Consider the following 13,982-nt stretch of genomic DNA (forward strand, 5'->3'; position numbering starts at 1 on the left):
GAGCTCTGGGTGAGTGGCAAGATGGAGTCCCCTTGTATGCGGGAAAAGAGAAAAAGAAAATTGGTACTGAACAAAAAAGAAGGCAGAGGGAGGCGTTCCGGAGCTCTAATGGGGAAGAAGCACATGGCGAGCCTGTGGAGGGCCTTTGCAAATGTAAGGATTTATTGAGTGACAGGCTGCGGCTTTGGGAAGTCCTATAAATAAAGCTATTTAGTGCTTACTGTCACTCTCCAGCCCACCGTCTCCTCCACTTGTCCTGCTCTCTACTCCACCATCCTATTTTTGAAGCCTTTAGGGCACACATGAATATAACCAGCACTTCCACGAGACTCATGATGGAGAATCCACTTTTTCCATTTGAGTGACTAATGGCTCTCTATAAGATAGATCAATATGTGATACATAATATATAGTGTAATAGTGGAACAGCCCTGTGAGAGGGGAACGGTACATTCACGTCTGTGGGTCGGTCAACGGAGTGCGTTAATCTTGGAGAATCCCCTGGAAGATTTAAAGGGGGCTAGCAGCTCCTGGCTGTTTTTTTGTGGCTAGAGGCCTTCCAAATCTGACTTTTCAAATCTCCGATTGAATTCCCAGCAATCTATTTTTCCTGACTGTAACCAGAAAAGCATGTTGAAATGAACATGAAATTCCATCAGTATAAAGCCTTGTGAAGCCCAGTCCGCCAGCCCCATCGCCAAAGCCGCTAATAATGCCCTATTGTGTTACTGTGGTGGTCTAGGTTATCATTATGAAGTCTTTGCTCCTGGTTGAGAAAACATGACATTCCATTAAATGTATAATCTGGGTTCCCTCCAGGCCAGAGCTGCATCCTACTTAAAGCTGAAATGAGCTGAGATTTAATGTCATGGAAAAGAAGAGAACCATTCGCTGGGAAAAAGGGAATTGAGGGGTGGGGAAAAGAATGGTGAATTTAGTGTCCTGTGATCCACTGGTTTCAGCCTGAGGACAGTATCTTGCTGGACAAAGTATCTTAGAAGCCCAAGGAAAAAAACGCATCAGCATTCTTTCCCTTTCCACTCTGCTGTGGTTGGGTGCTGGACAGCACCTTTCAAGGAGATTCTTTCTAGGACAGAAGACCAAGTCTTTAGGGACCACCCAGGGGCCTGTTTGCCATTACTGTCTTTTGGCCCATCCCCCAGCTCTGGGCTCAACAATCATATAAATTAGCCTGGATCAAGATGGCAAGCTGGAGGTGTACACGCTGTCACACCAAATTCTAGCAAGGTTTTCATTCAGCATAAAAATATCCCTCTCTTCAAGCAATAGAACAATGGAAGGAAGTCAGAGGAGTCCACCTAAACGTAAAGGTAGGTACCTTTAAAGGTTTCCTCACCATTTTTTCCCAGAGTATTTTTGTGTTCCCATTGTACTGCAAAGGATCCTATGGTGCGTTTAGAAATTTACCCTAGGGGCTGGCCATGTGGCCAAGTGGTTAAGTTGGTGTGCTCTGCTTTGGTGGCCCAGGGTTTCACTGGTTTCGATCCTTGGCATGAACCTAGCACTGCTCATCAAGCCATGCTGAGGCGGTGTCCCACATAGCACAACCAGAAGGACCTACAACTAGAATATACAACTATGTACTGGGGGGCTTTGGGGAGAAGAAGAAAAGAAAAACAAAAAAGAAGATTGGCAACAGATGTTAGCTCAGGTGCCAATCTAAAAAAAAAAAAAGAAATTTACTCTAGGATTACATATCAAAGCAGCAGCATCCTCCATAATCAAGAGGGGCTTGGAGCTCAGCATGCTGGTTAGAGACCCTCCTCACACTTAAAAGGAGCTTTTAAAAACTCACAGTCACTTATTTTTGTTGAATATAAGAGTTACATATGTTCATTGTAGAAAGTTTTGGAAATTCAGAAAAGCATAAAAACAGAATTTAAAAATCATGTCTTCTAGAGACAAAATACTATTACATATTGGGTGACTAGAGATATATACATGTGGGTGTTTAGCTTTTTTACAGAGGTAGAATCGTAATGCACATTATATTTGGTAATTGTATTTTCACCTAAGAGTATACTATGAGCATTAAATATTTCTCCTAAAATCGCTTACAAGCATGCATAATATGCATATTCAATATTATGCATATAACATGCATAACAATAAATCCTCTGTTGTTGGACATTTAGGTAATTTTCAGCTTTATTATATAAACAGCATTGCTATAAACACATATATAGGTTACTTCTGACTCTTGGATTTTTACTTTGAGACACATTAACAAATAATCTTCTTGTCTGTGCTATCCAACATGGTAGCCACATGTGGCTATTTAACTTTATATTAATTAAACTTAAATAGAATAGAAAGTTCATTTTCTCAGTTGCACTAGCCACATTTCAAGTGCTCAGTGGCCACATGTGGCTAGTAGCTACCATATTGGACAGCAGAGATACAGAACAGTTGCATCATCACAGAAAGTTCTGCTGGATTGCGCAAGTCCAGAAGGACCATATCAGTTTATATTTTCCTTAAAGACATGACAGTGCCTATCTCCCAGAAGTTGGCCAACACTGAATATTGTAATTCTTTAAAAATCTTTGCCAACTTAAATAACATCTTGTTTGGTATTTTCATTTCTTTGATTACCAGTGAAGCTGAACTTTTCTGTTTGTTTATTGACTTTTATATATGTAGTTTGTGAATTATTTATGTAGTAAGTCTATTTTCTATCGGGATCAACTTTTTTAAATGGCTTTTTTATATTAAGGTCACTCTATAATAAGTAACTTATGTTGCAAAGTTTTTGTAACTTATCTTTTATTTATGGAATTTTTTTAACTTATGGAACTGTACAATTTATTATATTTAAATCTTTTTATAGTTTTCTTAGTTGCTTCTGCCTTGTTTTAAAAGCTCTAAATCTAAGATTACAATAATATTCATCTAAATTTTCTTCTAGTTCTTTCATCATTTCATTTTAAACATTTAAATTTTCAGTTCTTCTGGAATTTATTTTGGTGTGTGGTGTAAAGTAGAAATCTAATCTTTTTCATTACTCATGTCACCAACCACTTGTCCAAGAATCGTTTTTTAAAATAATGAATTTATTCCCCACTGATTTGAGCTTCCATTAAACACTTACATGTCCTTGGATCTGTTTCTAGATTTTCTATTCTGTCCACCTATCCTTTGGCCTTTACCATCCTGTTTTTCCTAATTCGCCTTATAATACCTATTAATATTTGATGGTATATATATTTCTTCGTTATTCTTTTCCAAAAATGTTTTAGCTCTTTTTACCTGTTTTTTCTCTAAGATAAACCTGAAATCATTTTGTTAAATTTCTCTCACCACCAAAATAACTTCTTTCAGAACTTTGAAAAGTTTAATTCAATTTATAAATCAATTTGAGGAGAATTGATTATCTCTACAGTATGGAATCATTCCACTTAGGGACATGGTGATTCTGTCCACTTTTTCAAGTCTCCCTTTTATGTCCTTCTGAACTGGCTTTAAAAAAAGAAAGCACAATGACGGGCATCTCTGTTTTCAGACAGTCTCTGAATCTGTGAGCTGGTGCTCCCAGCCACTAGAAGTAACAAAAGAAATTCCATTTCTTAGCATTAGAATATATTTTCAGTATCCACCTTCTCATAAATCTGCAAGAAAGAGATCTCACTTTTCATCCAAAGAATCTGGAGTTCAAAACAGCCTTTACGGAAAAACCGAACTCCAGGGGCAACTGCAAAGCACATTTGGTGTCTAGCTGGCCAGCTTATTTTGCAGGACTCTTTTTCCAACTCCCAAATACTTTCCAGTCTGTGAAATTCATCTCCCCACCACTGTAACTGCAAGAGGCTCCCTGGCAGTGGGGAGCTCACACAGTTTTAACCAGCGTGGATCTTCTCGGAGGGGCTTTTTATTGTTGAAGTCGGTTTTTAGTAGATAGCAATGAAGCTTCCTGGAATGACTGCGGCTTGGCACATCGAAGGGGGATTTGGGAAGTGTTTAATTGGTCAGAGTTCAGCTCTCCCTTGAGCACAGCCCTAAAGCCTAACCACCATCTGTTTTCAGAAGGAAACCAGGGCTCCTGCACCTCCCTGGTAGCCCACCAGTCAAGAACTTGAATTCGCCTACATCAGGGGTTCTCAAGACTAGCGGAAGGGGGAACTTACCCGTAGGGGAATTTTGGAAACGTCTAGACAGTTTTGGTTGTCACCACTGTGGCCTCGGTGGGAAGGGGGATTGGGAGAGAGAGAATGGAGGAAGGTGGTACTGGCATCTAGCGAATAAGGTCGGGGATGCTGCTAAACACCCTACAATGCACAAGACGGTCTCACAACAAAGAATTTCCCAGCCTAAAGCTCAGTGATGACGAGGTTGAGAAATTCGCCTATTTTCACTAACTGCCCAGGCAGCATGCATTATATTATTAGGAACAAAGACAATGCATTATGTAAAACAGCGATTTTTTTTTTTTTAAAAAGAGATGATTGGCTTTTAAAAGCCCACACACCTTAACTTTAGACGTGCCCGAAAGTTCTGCCTCTCGTAAGCAAGCTTTTCTCATCAACGTTTCTAAAGCAAACGGAAAAGATTCACAGAAACGTAGTAGGGCATCAGCATCCTCAAACTCACGCTCCTCGGTCACAGAAAGCAAGGCAGAAAAGAAGTTTGTCCCCAAACAAACGGCGACGGCTCCCCTGCGGGGGCTCGGGCAGCGAAGAAGGATGGGGAGGCTCGCTCCCCCGACAAAGGCGCAGCGCTCTTGCTCCCTGGAGATGCGTGCCTGACCCAAAGCGACCCTGCCAACAAGCCCAGCCCGGGAAGAAAGCATCATCAGCTTAGTCTAGGGTGCAAACTCACGGCACTTACTTGTCCAAAATGAAGTACAGGTCAAATCCCCCGTAGCAGGCTGGACCCCCTTCCTCCCTGCGTCCCCCTTGTCCGGCGCAGATGAGCACAAAAGTGGCCAAAGAGAGACACTTGAAGCCAATGCCAAGGGCTTTCTGCTCCACGGTGGCCATGACCTGCAGCCCAGGGAGAGGGTAGGGTCCTCTCCTTCCCACGCTCCTCGAACTCGCCAGGACCCTCAGGGGCGCGCCATCCGAGGGGCCCTCCTCTCGGGCCCTTTATTCCCCCTCGCTCTCCTAAAACTCCCCGGAAGCAATTGTCTGGAGGAGTTCAAGGTTTTCTTTCTGGTTTCCGCTTCGATTCTGTTTCTAGGTTTCAAGTTTCAAGAATCCCAATACTGTACTCCGTTTTTTTAAAGGGGCTGCTCCTGACTCGGGCCGGCCGGCCGCTCCGGAGGCTGCGCTGAGGTTTTGCAATTGAAGCAGTTCCGTCCTGACGGTTCTTTGTCCCAGATTTTAAATATTATGGGGTGGGTTTTCAAATTGTTCTTGGTTGGGGGAGTGCTTAGCCTTTTCTCCCTCCTCTCCACCCCTTTCTCATTTTGATGGAGGAAGAAAGTTCAAAGGGTGCCACCTTGTGGCCGGAGATGGAGAAAGCACTCTTCGGCGTTCGCGGGAGCGTGGCTGTCCCCTGTGCCATATTCTTCCCTTTTCTCAGGCACCTTTCCTTTCTCCATTACCTCTTCCCCATTCCTAGTTCTCACTCTCTAGCCTCTTTTATCCCTGTCCTTTCCTTTTCTATCCTACGTGTGCTGCTAAGGTCACTGTAAACATTTGATGAGAACGGACTTTCTCTAAGCACCGTGGCTCGGACCCCACGCTGGGACCTTGGCAGACAAGCCATTGTGCAATGAAGTAGAGAAGAACGGGGCCTTTGTGATCTGAATCATCCAAATGACCTTATAGTAGTCTTAGCGCAGATCATAAAAGAGACTGTTGGGGTCCAGTCATGTGGTTGAAAACAGCATAAAGAGTCCCACAGAGAAGGCTACTCCTGGCATGGAACAGCTGAGCATTCTAGATTGTCTCTTTCTCCAGATTTCAGAAAGCCTGTAATAAGTTCTTTTCAGCCTGTGAACTTTGACTTTTCTCACCCTATCTTTGATTTAGGGCAGAGGAAGTAAACAGTTTGGGACTGGCAGTGACGTCCTGTGTTAGCCTTTCTGAAGTGAGGGATCCTCTACAGTGGGCTCCGAGCCCCAGTTCCAGACAGAAGCTCAGTTTTAGTTTCATATGAGTTCCACTCTGGGAGTCCTCAATATCATTCTTGCTCCAATTTCCAAGATTATTCCTCCAGACACACATCTTCCCCTCCACTTGTGAGCCTCTAAATTTGAGAAATTCATAATGCATTGAACTAGCCTGCCTCCAAAATGATCCCCAATGTCCCTCATCTCCTGGTATACACTCCCTCTCCCACACGGATAAGACTGACCTGTGTGTAATTAATATGATGTTGCAGAAATGATGGTGTGTGACTTCTGAGGCTAGGTCATCAAAAATATTGTGGCTTTTTCCTTGCTCTCTTGCATCACTTGCTCTGGGAGCCCAGTGCCATGTCTTGAGGTCGCTCAAACAGCCCTATGGAAGAGTCCATGTGGTAAGAAACTGAGATCCTCTGCAGACAACCAGTGTCAGTTTGGCAGGCATGTGAGTGACCCGTCTTGGCAGTGGATCCTCTAGCCCCAGTCAAGCCTTCAGATGACAGCAGCCCTGGGCGACGTCTTGACTGCAGCCTCACGAGAGACCCCAAGGACCACACCCCAAGACAGAACCACTCAACTAAGCCAAATCCAGATTCTTGATCCACAGAAATTATGAGATAATGAATGTGTATTTATGTTTTAAGCCTCTAATTTTGAGGGCAATTTGTCACGCAATAATAGACATCTAGTAAATGCCTATGATCATGTTAAAGCTTTGATAATTTCTTTAAGAAAAAAAATTACCTAACTGTATTTCCCAGGTATACTTGACTATGAAACCATTCTTTTCAAATAACACCTATTGACACCCATTCTTTGGGAATTACTATGCTCAGGAATAGTAAAATAAATAATTTTAAAAATAATTGGGAGGAGATCAAAATACTCTAGCTTGTCCATATCTTCCTTTTCCATACCTTCTTCTTCACCAAAGGATTGAAAACCCATCCTGGCCTCGTTGCAGCTCTGTGTTGAGAAAGAAGGTGGGAAAATCTATAGAAATTAAGCAGGTAAATGAAAGCAAGAAACCAGGAGAAATTGGTTAGGAAAGAAAAGGAATATGAGATAAGAAAACGTAGTGGAGAGAACATTTGTGGGTGCCAGGATAGGCAAATAGGAAAGAGCTTGAATGTGGAAAGGAATTTAGGGGATAGGAGAAGTCAGAGAGGCATCAAGAATGTCTTCTCTCATCCTCATGCCCTAGGGACCTCTTAGGTCCTTTAGAGTTTGGGTAACAGAGGAATGTCTTGAGAGCTTTACAGTTTAGGAATTTAGTGTGGGAAGGAATCAGAAGTGCCCTGACAGAGCTCTTCAGAGTTAGAAACACCATTCTTAAAGAGAGATGAGAGCACAGCTCCCAGAGCGGGAAGGAAATTCAGTATGAAACAAAGTTATGGGGAAGAGGAGAAAGTGGTAGAGGGTCTTCTGGGACAAAGATGATGCTTTAGAGGACAGAGAAGTGATTAAAGGGATTCAGACGCTTGAATGTCTCAGCTTCCTCTGCTTTTCTTCCAATATTCTAGGAAGAGTTTTATTAATACTTGGTGACCATCTCTAGGTCTTAAAATCGCTCTACCCTTCTCTCCCTCTAGCCCAGAGAAATCCATTCCGGGCGGCTCTTCCAATTAGAGTGTTTTGTGCCAGCCTCATTCACTATGAGGAGGTGTTCTCCAAATATGCCCATGAAGTGAACTTGACATTGAGCTATGGAGGATATGGTTATCCTCAGGGAATGTTGAAGTAAAACAAAGATATCCAGTCTACAACAGGGGTATATGAAGCCCCTGGTGTGATCACACCTTGATGACTCAGCAGGTCTGCAAGAGGAGACATTTTCAGGTTCTTTGAATTGGCAACATTTTCCTTTAGTTGTTAGGATGTAGCAGCCTTAAAATTAGTGCATGTAGAGAAATGGGAGAGATGGATCAGTCGCTTGAGGTTGGAGGAGAACTTGCAAAGAGTCTCTGATGGGCTCCTGCTAGTATTTCCCAGATTAATTTCACAGTTCAGAGATAGTCAAGTAACAAGATCCCCTTATGCAAATGTTACCAATTTCTTGAGGGAACTCTCAATGCTCTGATTGGACTGAGGGTGTTGGGGCTCCTAATCCCTTCCAAGGACCCTGGTGTTCTGGAGGAGACCAGTTGGCTTTCTCAAGGTCCATAGAGATAGAAATATGAGGTTTGGAAGGAACTCCTCCACCTCTCAAGCTCAAGTCAGTGGAAGAACAATATAAGTGATGATGTTGGGGCTACAGATAGTTATTTCTGGGGTTGGAGAAACACAGGACCTATTAACCATGCACTTGGAAGTGTTTGAGTGGAAACCTGGAAGTCAAGGCAGAGAGGAGCTTCTTGGAGGAAGAAGCAGTCAATGCCACATGTTGTGGAAGTCAAGAGGATAAGCCCTGAGAAAACCCCATTGATTTGACACAAGTGTCATTGTGTCAGCAAGGAGCATTCTGGTGGAGTAGTGCAGGGAGACGTTGGCCTGTACTGGGTTTCTAGGAAGAGGAAACTTCACTGTCAAGAAGAGAGAGGAATAAGGGGGTAACTTGCAAATGTTTGAATGTTTTATATGCCACAAGGAAGGACCCTAAGATATTTTAGGATACCGGGAACTTCCGAAAGATTGGAAAGTTTATCTTACTAGACTGATCATCTTAAGGCTTTAGCCCTGCACTCTAATTACTGTTCTACCTGAATTTGTCAGGCTTCCTTCTTTGAGACTGAAATTGTTAAATGCGGCCTGGGTTGTCTACCAGCCTCCAGTGACTTACTCCCCCTGGCTTATCCCCCACTTTCCAACATATGTGACTGAGCCCCTTTTGTCAAACTGTCAAAAACAAAGTTTGTTGTCCTGATAACATTGCCATCTAATCTTCCAAGAATCTCATTGGGCACTAAAGCATCATTTTTCTGGTTTTTTGGCAAAAGTTCTGGAAAATGCTCCAGATAACACAGACTACCCAAAAGAAACTTGGGAATATTTTCCTTAGAAATATTTGTCTACAAATGTGGACAGATCTGACACTCTCTGCCAAATTTTGTGTTAATCAAATGGCCCCTATGTTTGCCAAGTTTTTGGAGGTCCCACTGGTCCTTGGGCTTTGGTGGCACCCCATAACCTCCTAAGGGGAAACATCATTTAGTAAAAATTATCTCTTTTCATTGCTATGATATTTCCTTCATGCTTGTCCTCCATAGAACTACCATGTGCAAAAAAACCACGAAAGCATTCCCAGAAGCAATTTATCATTCAGAACAACAAAGTTTCTAAAGAATATAAATCAGCTGAATGATGGCTTTTGGGCATAGGAAAAGCAAAGGTACCAATAATAACTTTAAGCCCAGAGGCAGAACTATAGTCTAGAGCAAAATACCTTTGATGGCATTCCATGTGACAGGCCATTCACAACCTCAGCTCAGAAAGAATCAAAACCTTGTTGAGCCCAGCATCCCATTAATAACCCTACCCAGCCTAGTCTAGCTTGAAAATCAATTCAGTCCAATACATCTCTTGATTCGTTTTGGGGCAATCCAAAACCCATCCCAAAGCCCTGTTTACAGCCACCCAAATGCAGAGATAGAACTCATTCAACACAGCCCCAACTCAACTCTGATCAATCTGGAGCCCTAAGAAAAGTGAACTAATTTCATATATCATATATATTCATACCCAGAGATAAATTTTGTTTAATCTGTTTTGCAACCCAGCTCAGCTAAACCCACAGATCACCCCAGTGCATCCTAGGCCGCACCAAGCCCAGCATGAAGTTCAGTCACCAAGCTCCTTTAGCCCAATCCAGGTAGAGTCGAGCCAGAGCTCAAGGCCTAGCACATCAAGCTTTATGAAGGTGCATTCCTACAGGGACTCAGCCAAGAGGATAATCCATAATTCATACCAACGTATCCTAAAAAATCCATCCTAGATCCTCACAAGACTCAAAGCCTCATGAAAAAAATGTTCGTTTTCAGAGCAGAGACCACACCAATCCAACCCAGAACCCAAAGGAGGGATGAAATGGACCAGTACATTCCAGGATACTGACAAGCTCAGAGTTTACAAATGCCCAATGGAAGACTATGTATCAGATAACTCAAGGCCAGCACAAAGCTAAATAAAATATCAATTTAGCCATTTTCTGCCCAGTTCTGCTCAACCCTGGTTTATTTAAGTATATTCAAGACCAAGGTCTTACTCAAAGACCCCAGACCTGTTTACAATTGAAGATACCAGAAGAAATCTACCTAGACCTGTCAAATCCATAACTCCTTCAACATTTTTGCTAATGTTAATTACACAAGTCCCAAGCCGGGAAGACTAGTGGTTCTCAAAGGATGTGAACACATGTGTGGATGGGGATATGTGGCAGGGGTAGTTTGAAGGTAGGGGCAAAGAGGTTTATTCACTCTGAAATAACCTATGGGGTTTTTTCAAGGTACGTATATCTGTAGAATATCAAAAATGGATGTGGGGGTTTCAGGGGCACAGATAGTTTGATACAGTGGCCTTACAGTGGCCAATTTCTTTTCCCTCCATGCCTCATACACTTTTCTTCTCTGATGAGATCTATTGACAAAGAATTAATAGTAATTCCCATAAACTATTTGAGCATTAGGCAGGACAACACACTAATTAGTAGTATAATCGCACATCAGGCTGTTTGGGGCCAAGCACAGCTCTGCCATTATTCACTGGTGACTGTGAAATTTACATGACCTATCCATAACACAGCTTCTCATCTGCAAAATGGAGATAATAATACTACCTACCTCATTGGGTTGTTGTGTGGTTTCAATGAGATTATGTATGCCATATTGCCCTCAGGAAGCACACAGTAGATGTCAGCTTTTATTTTTCTTGGGGGATTCTGGGAAATTGCATGTGAATTTCTTCTAGAAATGAGAAGAGTAAATTTAGAAGAATCATTTTCGGAGTGTTTGATTTTTCTACCGCCAGTGAGGCAAAGCTGTTTCTGTACCATGGTCATTTACATTTTCAATTTTGAAAAATGCGAAAATGAAGACCATAGCTCATGCAGGATCTACTGTGAATTTATGGTTTCCTAGGATGCATGCAGGAAACAAATAGAAAAAATGCTTTGGGGCTATCAATAATCTATTGGCAGCAATGCTGTTTCTGCTAGCCAAGAATGCCAGAGAGCTAAACTCTAAAGAAATGTCTGAGTAAATTGTTATAAACAGTGATGCTTCCTTCTGATACTGTTTTTTTTGAGATCTAATGATCCGTAGGAAAGAAACTTTATTATTTCTCTTTATTAACTCATTTATTCATTAGAAAATAGTTTTTGGATATCTACTATAGGGCAGACCCTATGCTTACACTGAAGATACAAAGATGAATACAATACAGACCTTGCAGAGTTTAGTTGGGAGACACAAATACATAAAGAGGTGTTGGTACAACAGTGTGGTTAACCTGTCTTCTAGAGGAAACTCAGCAAGTCTCCTCCACCCCACCATGCTAATTCCAAGGAGAAGCAGGTCTGACATAAGGGAATCCTCAGTGATACACTGTTGGACCACAACTCTTTGGGATGGCTTGTCCCAGGATGTGAATGACTTAAGACAAGACAAATGTCTCTTCCTACTAGTAATGAGAATACCCTTCCCTAAGAAGATCCAAAAGTGATCAGGAAGGAGCCCATGGAAAGAGACTAAGAGCTGGGCTACTTAAACTGCCTCCAGTCTCAGTGAAAGGAATCCCCAGGATCCTTGTCATGGATCACCAGAACACAGAAGGGCTTGGAGGCAGAGCTGTAGCTGATAACGAAGTATGCATTTACCTGATGAGCTTGCCTCTGAGCATCGACTCCTTAGGGAGCTGCTTGGGCAGCAGTCAGAGCTGGGTTAGCTTTCTGGTGTAGATTTTCAGGCTGAAGTGAGCATGTGTATAAGATGGATGATGTCTAAGAAGGCTCATCCTGAGCATCAAATATGAAAGCATTTGCCCTTACTGTGGCCAAAGTAATGGTGGGGAAGTCCTGTGTCATTCATTGTGAGAGGGCCTATATGTCCCTTGGGATGGGGATTGATTTCTGAAGCTAGAGCAGACTCCTCTCAAAATAGGTAGAGTTCAAGGCATGAATGGTTATTACTACCCAGGTTTTGCTTTACTCTCCATCATATTTCTTATCATGGGTTGAGGACTAATGTACTATGAAATCTTAATCATAGTCGTAAATTTACACACTTAAAGTGTGAGTTTAATTCAAAGAAACTAGTGAAGTCAATCAATACATAAAGAAGACTAGGGACGCCTACAGCATAGGGAAATTTTCATCTTGGGTTGAAATGGAGAGAAAACACAGTGGAATTGGTACAAATCTAAGAGCCAACAAATAAGAAATAAAGAGTCACGCCTAGAACACTCTCTAGAAATCAGGTTTGCTCAGAGGCAGAGGGAAAACTTCAGGTGATAGAGAAGAAGGCTTTAGAATTTGGTGTCTGAAAACAGAAACTTTAAAACTGAACTATGGAGGGAGTTCATCACAAACTTAGTAAGTAATGGGATCAGCTTAAAATATAGTTCTTACTCATGCAGTCAATTCAGGAACTGTGGGAAAGAGAAGAGAAAAAGGAAGAAAAACATCCAAATCCAGCAAACTCTACAGCCTATGTAATAGCATTTTTGGAATTTTTTTTCCATATGTGGATAGTTCCCCATTAATCACGTTCTCCTAACAGCATAAAATTAAAACAACAAGAAGTACATTTTCTACTCTTCATTGCTGCTGCAGTTCAGATATATGCCAGTGGTCCTATGTATTTTTAGTTGGATTATTTTCTCCCTCTCTAAGATCTCTTTATATCTTTTCTTCAAAATTTCCCATGTACCCCCCTCACTCTTAATTGATATGGCTGCTTCATGTTTAGTTGGAAATTAGAGTCCAGAAGACCTTTATCTATGTGAGTCTTGCACTCAGGAAAGATGACTGGGATGAAGAACTTTGGAAGTCACTAGTATGTAAGTTGAAGCTGTGAGTGTGCTTGTATATCACCCTGGGCTAAGTGAAGAGAGTGATAAGAAATGAGGGTGAAGGATGGAGCCCAGGGGAACACCAGCATTTTTACAGAGCTTGGCAGAGAAGGAGGAACCAAGAAGAGAAATAAGACATTTCTAGGAGGGAATAGTCATGAGTACCAATTGGGGTAGAGAGGGTGAGAAGATAAGAACTGGAAACTCTTCATTAGATTTAGCAACTGGGAGTTCTTTGATGACCTTCATGAAAGGAACTTAATGGAAATAACGCTAGGAAAAAAGGAAAATTCAAAGAAAAAAAAGAACCCAGAAATTAAAGCACAATGGTAAAACGGTAAAACCTCAACAGAATAAATGGAAAATAAGCTCGAAGACATTTTTTTCCAGGGAGTAGGGTAAAAAAAATAAGGAGATGAAAAAGATAAGTTGAAAACATACACTAGATAATGGCCAAGTGCAGGAGGTCTGACATCTGAATAACGGAGTCACAGAATGTGAGAGCAGAGAAAATAAAGGGAAGGAATCATCACAAAGAAAATTTCCTAGAATGAAGGACATGTGCTGGAAAGGGGAGGCAGGACCAGCACCAAGACTGAGTGGTGATAAGTTTGGGGATGAGAGGGAAGATTGCAGCATGACAGATTCTCTGTTCACCAGGGTCCTGTGTGGCTTCAGTGGCCAGTGGAGATATTAGCATTGCTTAGCCTTCTGGTCATTTACTACTACAAAAAAAATCACCCCACAATGGAATGACTTAAAACAATAATTTATTATTGTCACTCATGGTTCCATGGGTTGACTGGGAGCTCAGCTGGCACCTGTCATTTGGGGTCTCACGTGTGATTACAGCAAGATATCAGCTGGCTGCAGTCATCTAAAGGATCAGTTG

The 13,982-nt window shown here is 42.0% G+C and overlaps 1 protein-coding gene across 2 annotated transcripts in view; it reads right to left on the bottom strand.

The window, feature by feature from the left end:
• The window catches only part of ANTXR1 (ANTXR cell adhesion molecule 1), a 219,151-nt gene extending 213,706 nt beyond the window's left edge, over positions 1–5,445 (bottom strand). Inside the window, exon 1 of one of the 2 annotated variants that reach the window (XM_070572461.1) lies at positions 4,846–5,445. In XM_070572461.1, coding sequence (XP_070428562.1) covers positions 4,846–4,997 — 152 coding nt within the window. In that variant the 5' untranslated portion in view covers positions 4,998–5,445. Of the gene's footprint in view, positions 1–4,486 lie in introns of both variants that reach the window. The other variant, XM_070572462.1, reaches the window with a different exon arrangement.
• Positions 5,446–13,982: the final 8,537 nt, after the last annotated feature.

This window comes from Equus przewalskii, chromosome 14 (genome assembly GCF_037783145.1).
Source record: "Equus przewalskii isolate Varuska chromosome 14, EquPr2, whole genome shotgun sequence".
NCBI lineage: Eukaryota > Metazoa > Chordata > Mammalia > Perissodactyla > Equidae > Equus > Equus przewalskii.